Raw genomic sequence first — 25,502 nt, forward strand, 5'->3', positions numbered from 1 at the left:
CAGAACTGTTAATGCTTTAAGAAACCGCTGCAGACTGTGGTATTTAAAGCGTTAACAGCTCCGACGAGCGGCACGGCGTCGGAACTGGTGCCGCCGGGTGCCGGCTGTAAGAACAGCGCTGATGAAAGAACACACGACCGGCAATGAAGCCGGTCACATGTTCTTTCCTCCGGTGCTGCAAAGAGACGTCCGTCTTCAGATACGGCCGTCTGCTGGCTGCAGTAACACGGGCGCCGATGCGCCCGTGTGACTGAGCCCTTAGATAAAAAATGCAGTGTAAATTAACTCATTGGAAACAATGGGTTAATGCATTGCATAAGTGCTGTGCATCACACAAACGCTCGTGTAAATAAGCCCTTAGAGAGAAATAAAAAGGAAGTCATATAAGAGCAGACTAGATGAACCACAAAGGTTTTTTCTGCAGTCAGTTTTCTATGTTTGTTTGTTTTTCTACTTTTAAACAAAAGCATTTTTCATAGAAGAAAAAACAATTTTTGCATTGCTGTATTCACATAGCCATACCTTTTTTTTTTGTCGATCTAGCTATGTGAGGCCTTATTTTTTGTGGAGCGAGCTGTAGTTTTTATTAGGATCATTTTGAGGTTCTTATGATTTTTTTGTATTCCATTTTATTTAATTTTTTTGGGTGGTGAGGTGACAAAACAACAGCCATTCTGGCACTGTTTATTCATCCTTCACTGTGAGAGCAGTGACAAAATAAAGTGTGAGCGTTATAGCATGGGTTGTTCCAAATGTGCTGATACCAATTATGTATTTTTGTATATAATAAAGTGACACATGGGGAAAATTGTGATTTTTTTTTTTCTTCTTGTTTTTCATTTTTAATTATATTATTAAACTTTTTTCACCCCACTACGGGATATGACCATGTAATTGGTTGATCGCTTGTATAACAGTGTACTATACAGTCACACAGTAGATTGCGTGTAAAGTACACTGTAATATTTCTGTACATTCCCACTGTCATGGAGGGAGTATTAATTAGCAGTATATGCTCATTTTGTCCACGGGGTAATCACTGATGTAAATTTCAAAAGGCCTTCATCCTTCTTGCCTTTCAGAGACCTGTGCTAGTATGTAACTAGGGCATTTTGCATGTGGCTTGAGATCTGGGCACTGACAAGTAGAGTAGGAGCAAAGCCGAATACAGTACCTCACTGGTTGTTCTTGTCATTCCGACTAGCACTAAGATAGACGTAAGGATCGATCCAGCTTACAGGACGTGGTGTTAAAATCCAAGACTTTATTCGGTCCCCATAAAAACACATGTCATATCCCACTGTGGATTCCAACCCGTTTAAGACGTAGAGTGTGTCTAAGTCATGGTGCCATCCTGTGATCTGGAGCGCTCTTTTCTTTTGACCCTGTGGTTGCACTGCTCGAAGTTCAGGTGAGATCCACACACCAGGAGCAACTGAACAGGGTGTGATCTGGTTTCTGCTGACAGGTTATTGGAGGCACTGACTGTGGCTGCAGCATCAGCAGGTGATCGTGGAACAGTACAATACCCTCTGCTATTCTACTATAAGCTGCTGATGCTGCAGCCACGCTCAGTGCCTCCAATATCCTGTCAGGCTTTGTGCTTGTCAATAGAATATTGATGCCAGCTCCTGTGTGGACTATATTGCAACATATTTTATGTACCTTCAAATGAAGAAAGAATGTTTTCATTCAGATGTACTAGACTCTTTTGCATCCATGGACTTTAAAGGGGTTGTCCCACAAAAGCAAGTTATCCACTATCCATTGTTTAAAGGGGTTGTCTCGCGGCAAACATCAAAATTTTACCTTACCCCATTCCCCCTGTCACCCCCCTGGCATAAAATAGCAATTTAAAGCGGTTTTTAAGCCACTTGCTACTCACCGATGTGCTGAAATGTGAAGTTTTAAAAATCTTCTGCCTAAGATGGCCGCCGGTCCTTTCCCAGGGATGCACTGCGGTTTTCTCCCATGGTGCACCGCGGGTCTTCTCCCATGGTGCACCATGAGCTCTGTGCGTTCCATTGCCGATTCCAGCCTCCTGATTGGCTGGAATTGGCACACGTGACGGGGCGGAGCTACGATGACGACGCGGTGACCAGCTCTCCGGCACGAGCAGCCCCATTCACCAGGCAGAAGACCGCACAGCGCAAGCGCGTCTAAAAAAGCAAGAAGCCAGCGAAATTAGACGGAGCCATGGAGACGGGGACGCTAGCAACGGAGCAGGTAAGTGAATAACTTCTGTATGGCTCATATTTAATGCACGATGTATATTACAAAGTGCATTAATATGGTCATACAGAAGTGTATACCCCCACTTGCTGCCGCGAGACAACCCCTTTAAGGGATTATCTGCTGATCGATAAGGTCATACCACTGGGACCTCTACCGATGGGGTCCAGGGCTTCCAGGAATGAACAGATTGGCAGTCACACCTGCTCACTGCCACTCTGTTCATATGAGTGGGACTTCTGGAGGACTCAGATATCTCCGTCAGTTATATTGAATTGAATGGAGTGGAAGCGTGTTTGTGCAACCAATGCTCCAGTCATTCCTGGACGCACCAGACCACCATTCTTGGGATCAGTGTAGATCCCATAGGTCAGACACCACCGATCAGCAGGTTATCCCCTATCATGTGAATAACTTGCTTTTGTGGGATAACCCCTTTGGATTAACTGTACAACAGTTTTCTGTTCACCATAAGTATGGACTGGTTTTTTTGAATATATTATGGTACTGGGATGTACTGTGTACTGTGGTGTAAGCTTTTATTTTTCTAGTTTTTTAGTGCCAGTCAGCCTGACAAGAATTAGCATTTCCACCCCACATCCCCACGCTCCTCATCAGGAATCGAGCAGCACACGACCCAACATTCTAGGACAGATTTCTGACAGGCAGTATGGACAGGGCCAGGATTTTTTACATTTGTGTTGGACTTTAGGATACATATAATGTATTATTTAATTTTTAATAATTTTTGGAGGGCGGGATGATGGGAACAAGCGCCAGAAATTTTACCATTGTTTTTTGAGTTTTATATTATGGAATTCACTGTGCAGTATAAATAATATTCTAACATTCTCTGGATCAGCATGATTATACCGCGTTTCCCTGAAAATAAGGCACCCCCTGAAAATAAGGCATCCCCTGAAATTTGCAGAAGTCCCAAATATAAGGCACCCCCGATAGTAAGGCATAGTCAAGTGTGCAGGCAAGTCAAGAGGCCTGTCCCCTGCTGCCATCCCCGTTGTCTCCTACCTCCAGATATATAGGTAGATCTGCAGACAGTCTGCTGTTATCCTGTCCCTGCTGTGCTGTACGAGTGTGCTGTTGTTAGCTCCCCTTGCTGGCTGGAAAAGTCCCTACTGTACGTTCTGTTCCTGCTGTACATATCTGCTGTGATGAGCTCCCCCTGGTGGCCGGAAGCTGCAATACCATCCCTGCTTACAAGTGGTACAGGAACTTCTGTCTGCAGACAGGTACATTACTTTACAGCCCTTATTTTTTTATGGCTCTGTGTGTGAGTCAGGCAACCTGTGTGATTCTTAAGGCTGGGTTCTCACAGAGCGTATTTCCAGCGGAAATCTCGCAGTTTGGCCACAGCGATAAACAGCGAGATTTCCGCCGGGAAAGCGCTGCTTCAAAACCCACGGCACTCAGCCGCTTGTTTTGAAGCGACCTGGCTGCACGCTTTTCCGTTTCTGTGGCCGGTGAATCCGCACAACAACACCGGGCTTCTCCCAGCTTTGTCGTGACAGATTTGCTGTCCCATGTGGACGAGATTTCGGAGAAATTTCAGCCACAAAGCTGGCCAATTGAGGGATTAGCAGCCACAGACGGATTTGCCACGGCGAAATAAGACACCCCCTGAAAATAAGATGTAGCGCATATTTGGGAGCAAAAACTAATATAAGATGCCTCTTATTTTCGGGGAAACAGGGTATTGTGATTGGTTTTTTTTTCATTTTCTATGGTGTTCACCTGTCAGGATCCATGAAATAATATTCTTATAGTTTGGGTCATTACGAGCGCAGAGATCCCTATTATGTGTAGGGTTTTTTCCTCACAAAAAGGGGTTTTGTAGGGAATAATGAAGCTTTTTATAACTTGGGATTTTTTGTAAAAATTTTTATTGAACTTTCCTTTACACTATTACTTAGTCCAATAAGGGGACTTGTAGATGTGGTAATTTAATTGCTTTCATACTATATTACTCTACTTATGTAGTGCACTGTACTATGCATGTGACATTTAGCCAAAGGCAGGGTCTAGTAGGCTTAGCTGCATGGCATATTCGGAGGTCATTGTTAAGGCCCATTTACATGCAATAATTATTGCTCAAAATCCACTCAAAAGCCATCATTTTAGCGATAATCGTTGTGTGTAAATGCTCCCATCTTTCACTCCTCGGGTGAACGATGATTTTTAGGTGAGCATAAAGTCCATTCTTCAGCCGGAGAGAAGATAACACAGACGGCATGCTGTGTTTGCCGTCCACTGTGCTGTATTCTCAACGGGAGCGCTGATTACATTGTATTCAGCTTGCAGTCCTGTGGTAGCCCTTGGAAGAACAAAGGAGCTGAATGCAGAGAACAGACCACCTGCTGTTCTCTGCATACAGGTCCTGGAGGCTCATTTACATGTAGATGAAGTAATAAACTGCTAATGGACATTGGTTATGTAAAACAATCACTCAAAACCTCTTGAACGATTTTCTTTGCATGTAAATGGGGCTTTAGACTTCCAGCTGCCATGGCTACCTATTGGCACTCTGTGATAGCATCATGAAAGGAGGGGCTGACAGGTAACAGAGGAGACCTCCAGTTTAATGCTGCAGTTGTTATTTAAATGTCTAAGATTGGAGGTTTTTCTCTTATCCAGTCAGATTCTTCTGGCAGGGGATTCCTATGCTGGTCTCAGACTAGGTTGTCTAAGGCCTTTATGGGGTTAATGTCAGTATTTAACTACATATGCAAATATTGTGAACAAAACCTTATTCCACATTAGTTTTATCTAGAAATACATAATTTTCCTATTGTCTTCACTGCAAGGCATGGATCTGAGTGATATATGGCCACAGAATCTTAATGGCATAGAATAAGACCACCTGGATTGAGACAACTTGTGCAATAACACACGTTTATTGATTCAATGTGCTTATAGTTACAGAGTATCTCTTTGCACAGAGGGTACAGGCTTATGGGTTTGTCATACAAAATCGTGGTTGGTGGCAATAGTTCACATCAGCCTAGGTCAGTGGTGGTGAACCTATGGCACGCGTGCCAGAGGCTGCACGCAGAGCCCTCCCTACTGGCACGCGTCGCCATCGGCCGGTCACCACCTTAGTGAATGCCTGCAGGGGCCGCAGCTCCCCTGCTGACATTCACTCAGCGCTGCTATCTGTGCTGATCCCGATGCACACTGTGAGTCAGTGTGCAACCAGGATCCTCCTCCCCCGTCCCCCGATGTCTCCTACTTTGGTTCCGCAAGAGCAGGGGGAGAAGGCATCCAACAGAAGCACACTGCCTTCAGTGTACACCTGAGATCAGGCAGGAGAGGAGCGGCGCTCCCACGAGGAGGAAGGGTAAGTATGTGCGGCAGGGGGCGGGTATTCTGACTGCTGGGAGAATCGACGGCAGGGGGAGACATTCTGACTGCTGGGAGAATCACTGGGGGGGGGAGACATTCTGACTGCTGGGAGAATTGATGGGGGGGGTGTGGGTGGGAGACATTCTGACCGCTGGGAGAATTGCTGAGGGGAGGGGTGGGAGACATTCTGACTGCTGGGAGAATTGCTGGGGGGGGAGACATTCTGACTGCTGGGAGAATTTCTGGGGGGGGGGTGGGAGACATTCTGACTGCTGGGAAAATTGCTGGGGGGGTGGGAGACATTCTGACTGCTGGGAGAATTGCTGGGGGGGAGACATTCTGACTGCTGGGAGAATTGCTGGGGGTGGGGGGGTGGGGGACAGTTTGACTGCTGGGAGAATTGTGGGGGGTGGGGGGGTGGGAGACATTATGACTGATGGGAGAATCATTGGGGGGAGGCATTATGACTACTGGGAGAATCGCTGGGGGGGAGGGGGGGCATGATGACTGCCAAGAAAATCGCTGGGGGGGAAGGGGGGCATGGTGACTGCCAGTAGAATCGCTGGGGGGGGGGGAAGGGGGCATGATGACTGTCAGGAGAACCGCTGGGGGGGAGCCATTATGACTGCCGGGGGAACCGCTTGGGGGGGGGCATTAATATTGCTGGCGGACAGCTGGGGGTGGCATTGTGACTGCTGGTGGACAACTGGGGGGGTATTATGACTGCTGTGGGAACCGCTGGGGGGAAGGGGGAGCGGGCATTATTACTGCTGGGGGACCGCTGGGGTATGTCACTCTTATTACTAATGGGGGGGTGTCACTATTATTACTGCTGGCAGACCGCTGGGGGGAAGGTGTCACTATTACCACTGGGGTATGTTTACATGTGGCAGAAATGGGCAGGGTTATTTCAAAATAGACAGCGTGCAGATTTTGACTGCTTTTTAGATGCAGAAATACTGCATAATTTTCCACCGAAATTTCCGCTGAGGACATTCTGCAGTATTTCCGCATCCAAAAGCAGTCAGAATCTGCTCCCGGTCTATTTTGAAACAGCCCTGTCCTTTATAGAACTACGGGGGTAAAATCATACGTTGTGATAAGCCCCGCCCCCTGATGTGTTGGCACTTTGCGATACATAAGTGGGTTTTGGATTGTAGTTTGGGCACTCGGTCTCTAAAAGGTTCGCCATCACTGGCCTAGGTTCACACACTTGACAGTTTTCCTCACTGTCTATTCTACCACCCATTTCTGTAGACTTGAACAATTATCCTATTGGGAAGTGAGATGCTATGGTTAACTTCTGAAGGCATAGGCCCAGGAAAAATGTTAGCAATTCTATTGTAATTTTTATAAATGCAACACAACTTGCAGAATATTGTCAAGATCACTAAAATTGCTTTCTGTTTGAAGCTCACCCTCAGTTCAAACAGTGGTATATCACCTATATAAAACTAAGGGCTCAGTCACATGGGCGCATCGGCGCCCGTGTTACTGCAGGTAGCAAACGGCTGTACCTGAAGCCGGACGTCTCTCTGCAGCGCCGGAAGGAAGAACATGTGACTGGCACCATTGCTGGTCATGTGTTCTTTCATCAGCGCTGGAGAGAGACGGCCGTCTTCAGGTACGGCCGTCTTCTAACTGTCAGTCACACAAGCGCATCAGCGCCGGTGTACGGGTGCCGATGCGCCCGTGTGACTGAGCCCTAAATGTCTTTATAATCTTCCACCTGCTGTTACGTGTTTAATCCTTGTCTTCCCACAGTCTATATTTGAATTGTACCCTTTATAATTTATATCTGATTATTAAGTATACACAAGGTATTGCATGCCCTTCACCTCATCCATTGGTGTCTCGGAACTGCCAAAGAAAGACTTGCAAATAAAAGTGCAATTAATCTAGAATACAAAATTAACAAAGCACTTCCTTTGATAATATTTCTACACAAATGCGGCTTAACCCTTTCCAATCCAATTTGTATCCTGGTTTTCCTAGGGGGCTTACTCTTTTTCTGCCGTTATACAACGGCGCTATATGCTGACTAAAGCCAGTACTGCATGAGGTTACATGTTGGATAGGCGCTGACAGCAGAGAGGCTGGCAATATACAGTAAGAGAACCCCGACGGATGTCTTCCAAAATCGGAGCTGCACAGCCTTAAATCATAATGTCTTCAGAGGTCAGACAGTGGATTGGAAAAGGTTAATGGCAAATGACAGAAAAACTGCTCAACCTTATTTTGTTGTGTCAAAACACAACAACCTAAATGCCTCTTACAAACTTACATGCCAGAGGTGCTGCAAACACTGGAGACTGCTCAGAACATGGATAGCCAACATATATAAAAACAAAACACCACGGTAATGTGCTACCGTTCCTGAATACCAAGGATTATACATAGACAACCAAAATGATGCGTAGCTTAATAGAATAAGGTTTTAGCTTTATTAAGGAACATTCTCAGTAGTGTGTTATCTGCTCACACCATTCTTTATAAAGCTAGAACTTTATTCTTTTTCAGTTCCACATCATTCTGGATGTCCATAATTCTGGAATTTCAATTCACATTATGCAGTGGTTTGTTTTCATATGTCGATTTTCTAGATAAAATTGGGACCCTATTTGGAGTTCCAACCAACCATGTTCCAAATTGTGGGAGCTTAAATTATGTGTCATTCATGGAAAAAGAATCATAATTCAATTACGGCACTAGTTTATCATGCTTATTTTGCCTGTAACATTTTGAGTTATACCATATTAAGAAAAATGTCTTTAAGAGGACAGTGCTTGTTCATCTATTTCTCCATGATCATCATACAGAAGTGGAAATAAAGAACAATGTAAATTAATGCCATTAAATTTTTGCTAATTTCCAGGGCACATTATTATAGATTTCGATGAGAAAGAAGAACAAGGGAAAAAGAAGTCGGATGGACCAGGTAGTGTCATTGTCTTTTATCTACTAAATACTAATTGCAACAATTTTAGTATGTGATTGCCTATACAATTACAAAACGTTATTGAGAAAAGAGAGTTTACAGTGAAAATTATACATGTTTTTAATGTAAAAATGGACAGAAACGTATGGAAAGTTATGGCTATCTATTTAGTACATACATTTAAAAAATATACAGGTATGCTTAAAATGTTTTTTTCATGTATGGTTAACATATATATATTAAAACTATATGAGAATCCTAATGTGAACAGCCCCTTACATTTACTGATAATGTTGAAGAGAGCATTGACTTTTCTGATAACACAATCAAAATAGAAAAGCAATGAATTTTGAGCAAATTATGAAAACAGAAAGCTGAAGGACCCCCTGTGAGTTTGAAAAAGTAAGTAAACCCTTTGGAATCTTTTGGATTTCTCCATTGATTACTAATAAAGCAGGGTCACATTTTTCTCTAAGGCTCCCTGTCTACGGCCGTAACGGAATATCACTTGCGATATTCCAGCACGGGGGAGCAGGAGGGAGCACTGACAGGTCTCCGCAGTGAGCCTATGTAACAGATAGGCTCACTGCGAAGAATTGCGGCAATTGCAGCATGCCGCGATTTAAATCCCGCAAGCATTGCACTTTTCATAGTTAGTCTATGGAAAGCTTTACAGAGCATGATCCACGGGGTGGAAATCGCGGAATGTCCTATTTCAGTGCGAGCCTTGCACAGGCTTGCACAGCTGTGTGCCAGCTGGCACATCTACAGTGCAGAGTGAAGACGCTGGACAGGTAAGTGAGAGGTCACTGCACGGGCACAGGGTCGCTTCCTGCTGCGAGAATCTTGCAGTTGGAATCTGACCCAGCCATCTCCATTTGGCCTAAGTCCTAGATAAACATATTTTAACTAAACTAGTGACACACAAACAGTTGTACCATTCATGGCTATTATTGAGTAAATATCCAGAGTGGAGAGAAAAAAGTAAGTAAACCTCTGTGTTAATAACTTCCGGATTGGTAAAAGTTTTTTTCAATTAAGGAGACTGATTACTGACAAATTTGTTCTTCTTAAGAAAGATCGATTGGTGTGAACCATGCCATCATATATGCCAGATTTAAACAACCTTAGAAGATGTTAGACACACATGAAGCTGGAAAGGACTACAAAAGCAATGCTAAAGACCTGGGTGTACAGCCCCATTTAGACATATAGATTATCGCTCGAAATTCATTATAACGATAAAAGTGAGCGATGGTTTTTCTTTAAAGACAGACTTTTTTCCTAACAAAAATCTTTGGAAAATGTCGGGCTTTTCAGTCGTTGTATTATCGTTGTGTAGTGTTTGCATTGAAAACTCCCCTAAAATCGCTGAACGACTAAATGATGTCATTTTGACCAAACAAAAAGCAAACAGCGGAACGATGGATTCTAAGCGGACTGAAAGACGAACGATGAGCGAATCTTTAACGAAAACTGCATGACGGGTGCAAGATGGACACGACGATTATCGCTTTAAACGATGGCTTTTGAGCTAATTTCAAGCAATAATTGTTGTGTCTAAATCAGCCAGTTCAGCTTTAGGCAAATTATCTACGAATGGAGACAATTTAGAACTGCTACTACTCTCCCTAGTAGTTAGCATCCTGTTAGAATCACTCCAAGAGCACACTTGGAAACCCTGAAAGAGGTGAGAGAATACCCAAAGGCAACAGGAAAAATTCTAAGACTCTATAAGCTGTAAAAACTTCGGTTTATGTGTCCACCATTCACAAAAACACTGAACAAAAAAATTGGTATATGGAAGTACACCGCAAAAGAAATCTCTGCTGTCCAATAAAAAAATCATTGCAGTCTGTGTAAAGGTTGCCCAAGACCACTTGAATGTTCCATAATACTTCTGGGGAAATGGTCTATGCACAGATGAGACACTAATATAACTTTATTTCATGAATGCACCAGGAAAAATAACACCACTACCTAAATCCTCATCATAACTGCTAAGCATGGTGGAAGGAATATTGTGGCTTGGGGCTGCTTTCTTGTATTAGGGCTTGGGCAATGATTTCTAGGGTGTAGCAAAATATTTTATAGGAGAATGTAAGGGCAGCATTCCATGATCTCAAGTAAGGTAATGATCCAAAGTACATCATAAATCAACTACAGAATGGTTGAAATTGAAGATTTGTGTTTTGATATGGCCAAATCAGTTGTAAACTTAACCTCATTGGGATACTGTGGTGTGATTTGAAGAGGGCTGTGCATGTAAAGCATCCCAGAAATATTGATGAACTTAAACACATTTGCAGGAAGGAATGATCTAAAATATATCCTCACCAGTGTGAAAATCTTATTTGCATCTACAAGAAACATTTGTTGGATGTGATTGCTGCTGAAGGGGAATCTACAAGAAATTATTTTTTAGACAGTTCACTTACTTTTCTCCATGAACTTTGGATGGTTACTCAATTTTCTCAATAAAAGTTATGAACAGTACAACAGTTTGTATGTTAGTAGCTTCATTAGATTATGTTTGTTTATAATTGTGGTAAATCAGACCATATCTTATTAGTAATCAACGTACAAATCCAGGTAATTACAAAGGGTTCACTTTCTTTTTTTTGCAACTTTACAATTGAAGTTTAAAATAGTTAGCTCCAGGAAAACACGTGAATACGGATGTTTTCCAGAGTTCCTATAAGTCTACAACAAAGCTTATATACTTACTTTATAAATCAAAAAATGTAAGAATTTCTTTAATACTTGCCCATTAATCCTGATCAATACTTACACGGCACTTCTATATATAGTTATACTAAAGGGCCTATCTATTTTACATATAGATATTTGTGCATCTTAATGTTATAAGCTTGGCAACTGTCCTAGAAAAGACTGAAGAATTTTATGTGTGCCAACACTTTGGTTAGTATAACGGTCAGTACCCTAAAAGTTATAGGAAAAATACTTAAACTCAGTGTATTTTGCAATACCTCAAAAGCCACATGCTACATATAGTGACTAGCTAAACACTCAAACATACAGACAGCTATAAAGGATTAAAAAACTATTGAAGGCACCATCTAAATTTGTGCTAAATGTACTTTTAAGTTAGTTTATTTAAGTCTTTCAATATTCTGTATTAATGTGCACATTCGTCAAATGTTTGCTTCAGTTTTGGTGAGGTTTTCCTTTAACCAGTTTAGCTTCGTTCATATACATTTTTGATGGTAAATACATAGTGTTTTTGTGCACATATATACATATCGTGTTTCCCTGAAAATAAGACACTGTCTTATATTAATTTTTGCTTGGTAACATGGGTTGAATACCCCGCCTCCAGCAAGAGAATGCTGTGATTGGCTCAGAACCGCAGCCTGAGCCAATCACAGCTGGCGTTCAATGAGCCAATCACAGCCATTCAATGATATAATTCAACCCACCATACCAGGAACAGAATGTGTTTAATTTGTTAAGTTGACATCTAATGTATAATCATATGTATGGAATTATATGTTTGTATATCATATAAATATTAGAACCATGAAGTTTGTTAATTTTCCATTTTAGAGGGCATTGGTTTTGAAGTATTTCTTCCTGGTAGTATGTGCGAAACCTGAGTGACACCAAAGGGTCATTGTACTTATTTTACATGCCATTAGCTGTGTGCAAAACTAGTATTCCATTATAATTACTGCTTTTTGTATGAAACCAGAACACAATAATGAAAATCAATATACACTTATATGGAGTTGCTTCTAGTGATAGGGCCTATTTGTTTGATTTAGATGTAACGCAGCAGAAATCTCCAATAATATTTGCTAATAAATATGTTTAAAGTGTAGAGTGATGATAGACACAAATGTGCCTTTAAGACATTTTCCTTTTAATTATATTTTGCAGATAATGTCATTAAAAGAGTATTTAACATTTTGAAGTTTACATGGGTACTTTTCCTTGCATCCCTTGATAGTTTTACTGCTTGGCTTAACTCAATTTCTCGAGAACACATTGATATTTCTACAGTGCTAAGGATAGAACGTTGTATGCTGACGAGAGAAATTAAAAAGGTAAACTTTGAAAATATTATACAGGACTATGGGAAGGAAAATGCATTTTGTCTTTTCTCTCTTGTCATTTAATTGAAAAATATGCTGCTCTTTCAAATTGGCATCCTCAGAGCTTTCTATAAGAAGATTCTGTCACCAGGACATACCCCTTTCCCCTTTCAATTAAAGCATCTATTAAATGCTTATAGGAAATAGATCAGTAGATGTGAGTAACGCCATGATTCCTAGTAATGATGGGTGAACTTTTCAAAAGTTTGGTTGTTTCAACAATTTTTTTCACAGAGTTCAGTTTAGTCAGATTGAGTTTGAACTGAACCAGATGTTTATAAAACTAGTATTGAATAGTTGCTAATTGTGTGGTTCTTCAATGGATGTAGCTCAGCAATTTGCACTGTTGCCTAGCAATGCTGGGTTCTTAGGTTCCAATCTGACCAAGGACAACATCTACATGCAGATGTTGTCTTTCATTAGATTTGAACCTAGGACTCCAGCACTTCAAGGCTACTCTGCTAACCACTAAACCACCACACTTCTTCCTTCTTTCTATAAAGGAGAAAATGGAGAACAAGAAGAATCCATATAAAGAGAAAAAACATATAGACTCCATTGAGATGCCCTTGCTCAGATTTGAACCTTAGGACTTCAGCCCTGCAAGGCAACAGTGCTAACCACTGAGCCACCAAGTTTCTTCACCCTTCTCCCTCCTCCTCCTTGTGGCGCTGCCGTCCTATGTTAAAATCCAACCAATTCCATGCAGATGATGTTCTTGGCCAGTTTTGAACCTAGGACCGTATCACCACAAAGCATCAGTGCTAACCACCTCACTATTAGACAGTGTTTAATATTAGTTTTAGGGGTTTTTGTGAACTTCCAGTTTGAAACCTGAGATTTGTATTCTCGCCTAACCAAAGTATTAGTACGGTAAAGTTCAACTGGAATTCAGATTCAAAAGGTTCAATTCACTTACCTCTTATTCCTAGTTAGAAATGATAGTCAGTAGTCATTGGTCTATTTTCATATCCCAGATGGCACAATATTACACCTCAAAATAGAAACATCCAATGCCAATGAATATCAATAGAATCTTCTGTTTTAATTAATGGCACAAGGTTAAAACTGGATAAAGCGTCATACTGTAGTGGTGCAAAAGTTCAAGCTGTTAATTTTTTTTTCTTTAAGTCAGACATCCCTTTTAAGTACCAGTAAATCTTTTTCACTTTTGTATTCCAGTGGATGTCACTTTTCAATTTTTTCATCAGTATAGCTGTATGACACCTTGTATTTTGCAGGACAAGGTCTAGTTATTATAGGAACTAATTTTGGGTACATACATATTTCGGGTACACATGCTGTGGTCAGCAATGACTGTAGCATCTGTGAGATTAAACAGCATAGAGGTGTGATTTCATGAGCGAGTGCTCATCTTCCCACTCCTTTTCTGACATAAAAAAGATCTCTTACATGTGACAACCAGAAAGCAAATATGTTCTCTGACTGATAAGGGGGATGATTATGATTACACGAACAAAGGTCCCTGTTACCCTTCCCTTGGGAGAGGGGGAAAGGCAGGAAAATCACAGATCATCTCTGCTGCCTGCTTGTCCGCTCCTTTCCCACAGACTGAAATGTCAGCTCTAAATTTTGTATTCCTGACCCCACTTCAAACAGCTGTAAGTCCTCATCTATGGGTGCTACGGACAAAAATCTTGACTTTAAAATGACACCAAGAGTATGTCAGTGGCACTGATAGAACTGAAGCTACAGCCGCTTGAAGTTGTACGAGCTATAATTTCCTCTTCCTGTAGGATGCACAGAGCTTAACAATTTAATATGGGGGTAATTGGGAAGGTGAAATTTTATTTAGAAAACAATATGAAAACTTTAAGAATTTTACATTATTATATTGCAAAATCATTTATTTTAGCATATTAATTTCATTTATATCTGGTGTTATTAGTTAGAATAATAATTAACATGAATAACAAAAAAGTTAATTAAAAGATTTAAAAAAAGATGAAATTGAGATTCATATATTTTCCTTACATTTTAAGGGTATTGTTCCCACACGGGAAAGCATTCACATGTATTACCAAAATCACATTATGATGACAATGTCTAGAGAGTCAGGACTAGACAGGATAGACAACCAGCCTGGTCCAGGTTCTAGTCATCAAAGCAATGGAAAAATTTCAAGTAAAAGGATGGACAGTGCAGACTCTGCTGCTTCTCATGACAGCTTGTCCAGGTACAGTAACCAGTCATAAAAGTAATGCATGAAATAGAATATGGAAAGCAATGATCATAAAAATGTAATATCATTTGTGCTACTTATGCATTGAGGGATTCTGAATCATTGTCTTCTTGTATGCTCAAGCAATGCACAACATTGCTGTGGCTGGTTGCTTATAGGCTATGGGGGTCAGTAATGTAAAAATGTATAGATTGACAATGTAATAAAGTTTTGTAACTTTATGTAAAGTTGTGATTCAGACGCACAACTCCAGAGTGAATTTTGTATGTTGTGTTGGAAAATATATAAGGTGGATATATAAATTACGGCTATATAAAGCATTGGGATTCTTAGCCTTCAATGAGCTAGGAACATTGGGGAAACAAGGCACCTCTATTGTCACACAATAAGTAGTGATAGCATATTGATATGCCATTAATCAATTACTAGTTTGCGAAGGTCGAACCTCTGGAGTTCCCACTGGTGTCAGAATGAGGGCTCAGTCAGACGGGCTTTTCATCGCGCGATTTGCGCATGCGCATGCGTCCGGCGATTTTATAAAACCATTGCATTGCAATGGTATCGGACACATGAGCGCTTTTTATGCGCTCGTCCGATAAATTATAGAACAGAAATCGCAGGTTCGCACCTATCTGCGATCTGCGATTCCTGTTCTCTTCTCTATATGCGCTCAATGGGGCCGGTGGCAGCAGCGCCGACCCCATTGAGAACATATAGTAGACAAATCATTCTTCTCTGCCACAGCTGTAACAGCTGTGGCAGAGAAGAACGATGTTTGTCCATTGAATTCAATGGAGCCGGCAATACAGCCGGCTCGATTGAAAGCAATGGGCTGCCGGCGATCGCGGGATGAATTGTCGGGAAGGGCTTAAATATATAAGCCCTTCCCTGCAATTTATCCAGAAATGTGTAAAAATAAAAAATATATATATACTCACCTGGTCCCGGCAGACGGATTTCAGCGCAGCCGGCCGGCAGTTCTCCTGAACTGCTCTCTCTAGTATTCAGCAGGCGGGGATTTTAAATCCCTGGCTGCTGAATACTAGAGAGAGCAGTTCAGGAGAACTGCCGGCCGGCCGCGCTGAACTCCGTCTGCCGGGACAAGGTGAGTATATATATTTTTACACATTTCTGGATGAATTGCAGGGAAGGGCTTATATATTTAAGCCCTTCCCGACAATTTATCCCGCAATCGCCCGCAGCGCGTTGCTTTCAATGGAGCCGGCTGTATTGCCGGCTCCATTGAATTCAATGCGCTGGACAGCTCCGGCCCGTTTCTATTGAAACGTGGCTAGGAGCAGTATTTTCGGGCGATTTTTCGGCCCCGGTCACGCGATTTGCGTATGCGCATCCGTCATGCGATCCGCAAATCGCGGGAAAAAACGCCCGTGTGACTAAGGCCTGAAGGGAAACTGTGTTACATTCACTGACACAGCAGGCATTTTTGTAGCAGGCATTAATAGGGTCCCATTGTCATAGAAAACACCCATTCCACGAAAATAAGTTTTGGAGAACAAGTAACGGATAGCAAGTGGAAATCTTAGGTCTGGAAGTTAGAGTTTAGACTATTGTGTCTATCCATTCACTTATCGGTACATGCGGAAAAAATGTTTATCTCACTTTTTTAGTTCAAAAAGATTTTATTAGGACATTCAATGCAATGACACAGAGGCAGGGTGCGTTAGAGGGCTTCACATGAACTCAGATACAATTTATAATATGAGCATCTACTCCCTCCGCCCCACTCTTGCATAATTAGTGGGGTAAGTCATACTGTCCTAGATTTTGTGTTTACAAAAACTTAACTAAGCACAAATTTATAATAAGACAGAACAAAATAACAGACAGAAGGAGAAGAAAGACAAGACAGAGAAAGGAAAAGAAAGAGGAAAGAGAGTGGGAAGGGAAGGAAAGGAGGGTGGGGGTGTGTCAGACGACTACGCTAATCTTGCACATCAACAATGTCCTTAGGTGGGGAGTCTCAGAGGTCATGCTACCCATGTCATAACATAGCAGGCTAACCGCTCAGCTGCAGGCTTCGGCCACGCACATCCCTGGTCCCCAAGTTTTGTATAACTTTTTTTAATTATATAACAAACTGTCCTATCTTGTTTTCCCTTGTCTGTTGGTAAGGCCTCATTCACATGGGCGCTGTCCGCTTTTATAGGAACCAATGGGTTCCTATAGAGGCGTTCACATGGACGATTGTTAGACGTGTAGAATCCATGCATCTAACAAAGATAGGACATGCGAGTGCAAACTCGCATGTTAGCACCAAGGTGCCCCCAAAGATAGGATCTGTGCTATCTTTGCTGCGTGCTTTCCATACACTCCCATAAGAGCTGTAAAGCATGCAGCCCATATCGTGTGAACAGGCTACTTAAAAGTAGTTACAATTAGCCAGTTCACGCGATCTATAGAGCAGTGTAGCCGCGACCTATGCATTCGGCTACACTGCGGGCGGACAGCGCTCATGTAAAAAAGACCTATGTGTATTAGGTAGATGGTAAAATGTTTCAGGAAATTATGTTAAAATAGAAAGGAGTTTGCAAAGATTACTATGGTACATAGCAACTTCATTTACTGTATATGAGCTCATTGCTTACTTTAAATATTGCTTAAGATCAGCGAATATAATGTAATTTAAGGTAAAAGCCTAAAAACATAAACATTTTAAAATATAAAATTCCATCAGTCTAAACTCTAAGTTAAATTTAATAAAATATTCATCCAGGGATTTGAGCTGTAATGGTTAAGTGTACTGCCCAACCTGGTAATACGAGTCACAAAAGGAAATAAATGTCAGGCATTGGCAAGAGGTGCTCATTATGAGTAAGGAATTGTAGCTGTCATATATTTAAGATCTATTTAGTTATGGCCTACTGTCAAGTAAGTCCGGCATTTTCAGTTCACAGACCAATGTAAAATTGGGAGAAATTTTCTGTATGAGTAGATTTATTTAAAATTATTGTCCCATATGTATGTATAGCCGGCGCAAATGACCTATACCTTTTCAGTCTTACGGTATGAGAGCGATTGTCAGTTACATTCAATATGGTAAAATTCCCTACAGACAATCACAGATATGAGTTGAAGCTATAGTAATAGTCTATAATGTTTTGTGTACAGAACTTACCTGACAATCTTGTTCCATTAAGAATCTAATTATCATCACTTTAATAACGGTGCTTTAATGTATTCATCTCAGGAAGCTGCTAAGTGCAGTAGTGGGCCATAATACTGCAGCACTGGAATCTATAAAATATAGTATTATGTCCATTACTACTAGGGCTTATGTACAAGGCAATATTACTTCTGTCAATCTCCAAGTTGTAGAAAGTAGTAATAAATCCTCCAATGACTTTCTGAGGCCCTACTGTACCTATGAATGCCTATGAGTTCATATAGAGGCATGTAGAGTATTTTCCCTTAGATCAAGCCAGCAGAAAGAAAAATGTACCATGTTGAAGCAGGCATTGTCTATGGAAGAATATGCGGTGCCCACAGGAAGGCATGTACCTTGCACACACACAGCATCTCACTGGCACATGCCAACGCCAGGGTTTAAGGAATAGGAATTATATCATGAAAACAGTTAAAACTATTACACTGAATGGCTACTTTATAAGACTCGCCCATCTACTAGCATGGTGGACTTTCTTTGGACTTCATAACCACAGCAGTTCATTGTGGCATAGCTTCCTCCAAGTATGGAAATTGTTCTGCAGGAATATTTGTCTATGGGGGTAGGGGTTCAGTGATTCAGGTTGCTTATGCCAAATTCTGAGCCTCCCATCCGCATAGTGCAACAAAAATGTTAATTCATCTTACCAGGCAATGGTTTTTTCACTGCTCGGTGATCTAATTTTTCTGATCTTTCAGCCACTGTTGTATAGCCTTTCTGTTCCTATAAGACAGCAATGATATTTGAACTGGTAGTCTGCTGATATTGCCCATCTGTGTTGAGGAATAACAAGTTGTACACTTGGTCATGTTAGCTAGTTCTGACGAACAGGCAGCACACAGTCAGCAAGTTACAGTCAAATACATTACTTTTGCTCGAAATGACGTGTCCGGATGCAGAACTTGGTGTTCCTTAGTATAGATGGGCTATAATAGCAGACGGCCAGTTTGAGGGCCATTGCTGTCAAAGAGAAACAAAAAGACAACATTTCAGTGGGCAAAAGAGAGCAAAAATTGTATTACTGAGCAATGGAAAAACATCACCTGGTCATATGAATCCAGATATCTGTTGCACCATCCTGATGGGAGGGTCAAAATTTGGCACAAGCAGCATAAAGCCGTCCTGTCAGCTGTTAAGAGACTGTCAGTGCCTTCATCTAATTTGTGGCAACTGCAAGAAGCTATTTTGCCCACATGGGCCAATATTGCTGCAAAAGGATTTCAGCCCCCAGTGAAATCCAAGCCACAACAAATTGCTATGATTCTAAAGAGTAAATGAGGTACAAAGATCTACTAGATGAGTGTCTCTAATGAAGTGGGCATTCAGTACAGTTATAATCTGAATACAAAATGTAGTAGCTTTGTAAATACATCAATAACAACTATGGCATCTAAAGGGTTAGACAGGGGTGTTACGGCCATAGCCACAAAATCAATGTACTCTCCATACTCATGAAAATATTACTATAAGAGGCTTAGGCCCTCGAGGCTGTAAGGTGCCCCCCCCCCCCCCCCCTCCTTATCCCTCCTTTCCTTCCACCTCCTATTATGCCATGTAATAGAGTTAAGGTCTGGCTTCGAGCATCGAGCACAGACCTATTTTTGTGTTAATACAGCAGATTGCATCAGCATTGGATGATATATATTATAGCTGGCTTAGCACTCCCAGATGCGCCGGCCCCATTTAAAACAGTGGGAGAACATTGCAATCCCCTGCTGCAGCTGTGACAACTGTGGCGGGGATGAAGGAAACCCACAGGAATGCAAGTCTATTTTCAAATGAAAGCACCTCGCATCCAGGGGTTTCCACATATCCTCAATGGGGCCAACGGCAGCAGCCCAACCCCATTGAAATCAGTGGGAGAAGATTGCGATCTCCTGCTGCAGCTGTGACAGCTGAGTGGGGAAATTCCTTCAGCCCCACAAGGATGTGAGGCTGTTTCCATGTGAAAATGCCTCACATCCAAGGGGTTTTCAGAAGAATTGCAAGGGTGATATCAGGCTGTGATTCATGGCCCGATATCGCTGTTGCCATTGTGCAGGAGCCCTTAGAGCCCGTACCAAGGCCTGCAGAGAATCCACATGAGACTCCACATGCCTTCAAAACAACATCAATTCTTCTAGGTATATTTTCTTGTGGCATAGTAATAGGCCGCCTGCAGACGAGCGGGTCGGATCCGGCGGTGAGAATTCTCGCCGCGGGACCCGACCCGAGAGCCTGCAGTGACGAGCGCGTACTCACCCGCGCCTGGCGGCCCCGGCTCTTTCATGTGCCGGCTGCCGCGCAGCCGGCGCATGCGCAGACCGTAGCCGGCGGCCGGGTGAGTGCGAGCCCTGCACAAAAATAGGACATGCCACGGTTTGTTTGCCGCGCGAGATTTCGCGCGGCCAAACCGCGGCTGTCTGCATAGGAGTGCGTATTGTAATGCACTCCTATGCAGACTTTCAGCGGCGGAAATCCCGCGGGAAATACCGCCGCGGGATTTCCGCCCGTGTGCAGGCGGCCATACTTGAAAAAAAGTCTATCAGTACCAAGAACAGCTGTTGAAATTGCTATGAAAAGTACAGTGTTTTAAAAACCTAGATAACCATTTTAACCAAATTTAAAGGGATTATCTGGGTTTTTAGGCTGTTTACTATTGATGACCTATCCTCTGCAGAGGTCATTAATATTTGATCAGTGAGGTCTGCTGCTCAGAATCCCTGCCAATCATCTTATCCTCCAGCCCACTGTCAGTGCAGCCCAGCCAGACATCTGCATTGGGGTCGGAGCTGGAAATGTAATAGAAGGCTTCGCTCCTGTTAAAATCCATGAGAGCAATGCCTAACGTTACGTTTCTGGCTCCTCATTGCAGTTGGAGCCAGAAATGTATTTGAAAGCATTGCTCCTGTTGAAATGTGTGTGTGCAGTTTGGCTGCACAGACAGCGGGTCTGAAGATCAGCTGATCGGTGGAGGTTTAGACCGTTAGACCCCCACCAATCAGCGATCCTGAGCGTTAGACCCCCACCAATCAGCAATTCATTACTCAATACGAAATGCCTGGAAAACTTTAAGTTAACTGGATACATATGGCCACCATCATTTCTTACTCATTTACATTTGGTAGGATAGTAAGAAGTAGGATCCGATTAAAGTAAGTAGCATTTACGACGGGATTGAACTGCAGAGGATTTGTTAGTAATCTGTAATCATGGATATACATAAACCAGCATAGGAGCTATAGGAATAAAAGTAGGAGAACTTTAACCCTTTCCAATCCACTGTCTGACCTCTGAAGACATTATGATTTAAGGCTGTACAGCTTCGATTTGGAAGACGTCCATCGGGGTTCTCTTACTGTATATTGCCAGCCTCTCTGCTGTCGGAGCCTATCCAACGTGTCACCTCATGCAGTACTGGCTTTAGCCAGCACTTAGCGCCATTGTATAATGGCAGAAAAAGAGTAAGGCCCCCTAGGAAAACTAGGATACAAATTGGATTCGAAAGGGTTAAGGACTTATAATTTTTTTAAAGTGAATAAATGACATATGCTATAACCTGTAGGCCAAATACTAGTGGAATCGTTGGGAAATGTTGATGTTATAAATGTACTGGGGACCTTGCAACAAACAAACTGGTCTCATTGCCCATAGAAATCATTTAGTCTCAGTTTTTATATCTTCTATTGCTTTTGAAAATTGTGATTGGTTCCTATGGGCAACAAAATATATTTTTCGGTTAGTTTTAAGAAACGAGGCTCATATGTTTTCCCTAAGGCCTCATGTCCACGGGGAAAATCAGATCCGCTGCAGATTCTCCATGTAGAATCTGCAGCGGGTCCCTCCTGCCCCGCGGACATGAGCGCCGAAAATAAGAATTTAAAAGTATTTACCATCCGGCGCGGGCGGAGAAGATCAGCTGTTCCTCACGGCCGGATCTTCATTTTCGGCCGGCGGATGAATTCCTGACGCCGGCGGCACGTCGCCGGCACGTCGCCGACGTGCCGCGCGCATGCGCCGGGCACATCCGCCGAGCCGAAGCAAGGAAGATGCGGCCGTGAGGAACAGCTGATCTTCTCCGCCCGCGCCGGATGGTAAATACTTTAAATTCCTATTTTAGGTCTCCCGCGGATCCGGACGGCTTCCATAGGCTTCAATAGAAGCCCGCGGGAGCCGTCCCCGCGGGAGACCCGCACGAAAATGGAGCATGGTCCGGATTTTTCCATGCTCCATTTTTTTTAAAATGCCTTTTATTGACGATCCGCGGGTATTTATCTACCCGCGGGTGGTCAATGCATCCCTATGGGATGCGGATCCGCATGCGGGAGATCCGCTGCGGATCTTAAATCATAATTTGCCCGTGGACATGAGCCCTAAGTGAATGTTAATTTATATATCCATATCCATATACTTATTTATGTATCCATAACATTTTCAGTGCTTTCCCATAACCCATGCATACTTCATCGTATTCATAAATACGTATTGGTGCTTGTTGTTTAGTTGCATAATGTCCACTAGATTGTTTATGCGTTAAACATTTTGCTTGCTTTTTTACTTATTCATTGTCTTTGTGACTGTTTGCGCCGCTAGCTGCACCACTGAAGCAACCATGCTGTTCTCAAGGCAGTCCACACTTGATGATATAGATGGACCAGATGCTGTACCAAAAACAAGTGAGCGTGCCAGACCTAGGCTTCGTAAAATGTACAGCATGGACATGTCCTCTTCTTCTGCTGACAGTGGCAGTGTAGCATCAAGGTGCTTTATCCATGCATGCCTTATTCACTCACTCTTCAGTCTCTAGCCACATTGTTGCATCATTCTAGCATTTGTTTTAATCTAGCATTGCATTCAGATACAAATCTTGTGCCAAAACTCAGCAACCTGATATTCATTTTATGTAAGTAATGTATTAAAAGGACATGTGGGGTTGGTTGCTGTGTTTTGGCTATTTGTGCACTTTATTGCACTGTGCCATATTAAATAATATGGTTGAATTTCCTGGAAATTCCTTATTTCTACTTGTTGGTTGTAGTATCTGTGCAACAATATTAATAGAAAATGTTTTACATCTTTGATCTAATTCTAGCAAAGTCCACAGAGGAATTCTAGATGGAAGGTGTACTTACATTTTATTTGTGTGTAAGACATTGATAAAATTACTACTGCTGTTGACCATTTCTGGTGCTGTGAAATTTGAGCCGCTACTTATACAGTATTAACCCTTTCCAATCCACTGTCTTAACTCTGAAGACATTACAATTTAAGGCTGTACAGCTCCGATGCTGGAAGACGGCCGTCAGGGTTCTCTTACTGTATATTGCCTGCCTCTCTGCTGTCGAAGCCTATCCAACGTGTCACCTCATGCAGTATTGGCTTTAGCCAGCATATAGCGCTGTTGTATAATGTCAGAAAAAGAGTAAGCCCCCTAGGAAAACCAGGATACAAATTGGATTGGAAAGAGTTAAACAAATCATATCTCAATATAAGTTATTCTGCTGGCACTTACACTTATAGACATGATAAGAGGAATCAACAGTTGACATCTAAGTGGTACCTGTCATGTTATACACGCAGTCCTATGTGTGTGCGACAGGAGGAGCTGAGCAGATTGATATATAGTCTTGTGGCAAGATATTCTGTACAACTTGTATTTATTGATTTAAATCCCTGCTCTTTCTATACTAAAAGGAGTTCAGTGGGTGGCCCTACTTAGTGATTGACAGCTATCTTTGTAAGCACAGCGATTCAAGGAAGGCTGAAAGTCACTGAAATGGACAGCCTATTGGATTCCTAAGTATAGAATGAGCAGGGATTTAAAGGGAACCTGTCACCAGGTATGGTGCCCATACAGTAGGTTCCCTGGAGTGCGGGGAGGTATTTATTATACTTTACCCAGCTCCCCGATCTAACTCTATCATCTCTGAAAGTCAGGTGAGATCTACAGAACTAATCTATCTGTTTAAATTCTCATTGCAACTACAGATTATTGTTTTGGGCAGTACATATTATGTAAACAAGAGCAGAACACAAACCCATGGATTAGTAGCCTCTTGAGGATGAGAGAGAATTATTGAAGAGGCTCTCAAATCACTAGATGATCATCATTCCTACTTGCACAAGGAAAGATAACATTATATTAGAAACTTGCTAGTGAAGCATTTTGCAGTTATCCCCAGACAAGTAACAATATATAAATGTCTTGTAATTCACAGTCATGTTCAGAAGAGAAACAGATGACATGCTACTATCAATTCTCTGCAGCAGTATAAGACAATGTCAATATCAATTCTGATTTTGTTAAAAAAAATGTTGATTAGGTGGAATACAATTAGAACTAAGTTTTAATTAGTAAAAAGTCTTTGTCATCTTGCTAATAATTAACTATATATCATCAGTAAGTTCCATTTCAAAGATAACCACTTTTTTTCTTCAATAGTGAACCAACGCAGTGTACCATGGTCTACTCAAGGCAGGGAACGGCTGAAACTATAGAAGAAGCGGAGGATGAGCAAGAAGAAGGTGGCAAGAGTCCAACTTCAGGATTAGGCACACCCGATGATGAAGAATATTGTGTTGACCTAGAAGCATCTAGCTATACACCTGACACAGAATTACCTCTATATTCCACAACTGATGGAGATCTTCCACCATCCTACAGCAAAGCTGTCAGCTTCGAGCAGCTGTCATTTGCTTCCCATGATGAATCTGCTGATAATAATTTAATGGTCCTAAGTCCAGATGACAGCCGCTCTGACAAACTACATGATTCCATTTTGCCTCCTCTTACACATGAATTGACTGCAAGTGAACTTCTTTTAAATAAGTAAGTGCTTTTACTTCTTTTATAAATTGGTGCAGTTTCTTCAAACCTTAAATTAACACTTAACACAACAAAAGCCATTAAAAAAAAGTCACGTTAAAGATCTTGTAGTGCAGATGTTATTTGGGCGATGGCAGCATCTAAAGCAGGGGCGTAGCTATACTAGGTGCAAGGGTGGCAGTTGCTACTGGGCCCTGAAGCCTTAGGGGGCCCAAAGGCCCTTCCTCACATTATTAGACACAAGTATTATAAACAACACATGTTAGGTAGGGGGCCCTGCCACAGATTTTGCATCGGGGCCCAAGCCATCTCTGATCTAAAGGGTTAATGACCAGGTGTCAGTTGTCAAAGACAAATGACATCCGCCACATATGGAGCAAGCTCAACTCCAGAGCTTGCTCTGTACAGTGTCACCCAATTTGCACTATACATGTACGACACTTGTTAGTAAGGGGTTAAATTTACCTAGGATAAACATTTACGCTGAATGGCCACTTTATGAGAGACACCTGCCTTTTCATGACTGGAGCTTCCCTCTATGAAACCTGACCACGTGACTCTGGAGTCCACCATGAAAATCAAGTGATCAAGTTTTTCATGGATCATTTTCAAGGTAAATCCACATGAGAATGGAAAAATAAAGCAATCTGAGTGACTTCAAAGCA

The 25,502-nt window shown here is 42.1% G+C and overlaps 1 protein-coding gene across 6 annotated transcripts in view; it reads left to right on the forward strand.

Moving 5' to 3' along the window:
- PIEZO2 (piezo type mechanosensitive ion channel component 2) overlaps positions 1 to 25,502 on the forward strand; it is a 346,396-nt gene that overhangs the window by 295,151 nt on the left and 25,743 nt on the right. For 4 of the 6 annotated variants that reach the window (XM_066579538.1, XM_066579535.1, XM_066579536.1 and 1 more), the window contains 5 exons: positions 8,468 to 8,530; positions 12,431 to 12,597; positions 14,649 to 14,842; positions 22,605 to 22,772; positions 24,454 to 24,840. In XM_066579538.1, coding sequence (XP_066435635.1) covers positions 8,468 to 8,530; positions 12,431 to 12,597; positions 14,649 to 14,842; positions 22,605 to 22,772; positions 24,454 to 24,840 — 979 coding nt within the window. The remainder of the gene's footprint in view (positions 1 to 8,467; positions 8,531 to 12,430; positions 12,598 to 14,648; positions 14,843 to 22,604; positions 22,773 to 24,453; positions 24,841 to 25,502) is intronic. The other 2 variants (XM_066579540.1, XM_066579541.1) reach the window with 1 other exon arrangement.

The sequence above is a fragment of the Eleutherodactylus coqui genome, chromosome 9, assembly GCF_035609145.1.
Source record: "Eleutherodactylus coqui strain aEleCoq1 chromosome 9, aEleCoq1.hap1, whole genome shotgun sequence".
NCBI classification, from domain to species: domain Eukaryota; kingdom Metazoa; phylum Chordata; class Amphibia; order Anura; family Eleutherodactylidae; genus Eleutherodactylus; species Eleutherodactylus coqui.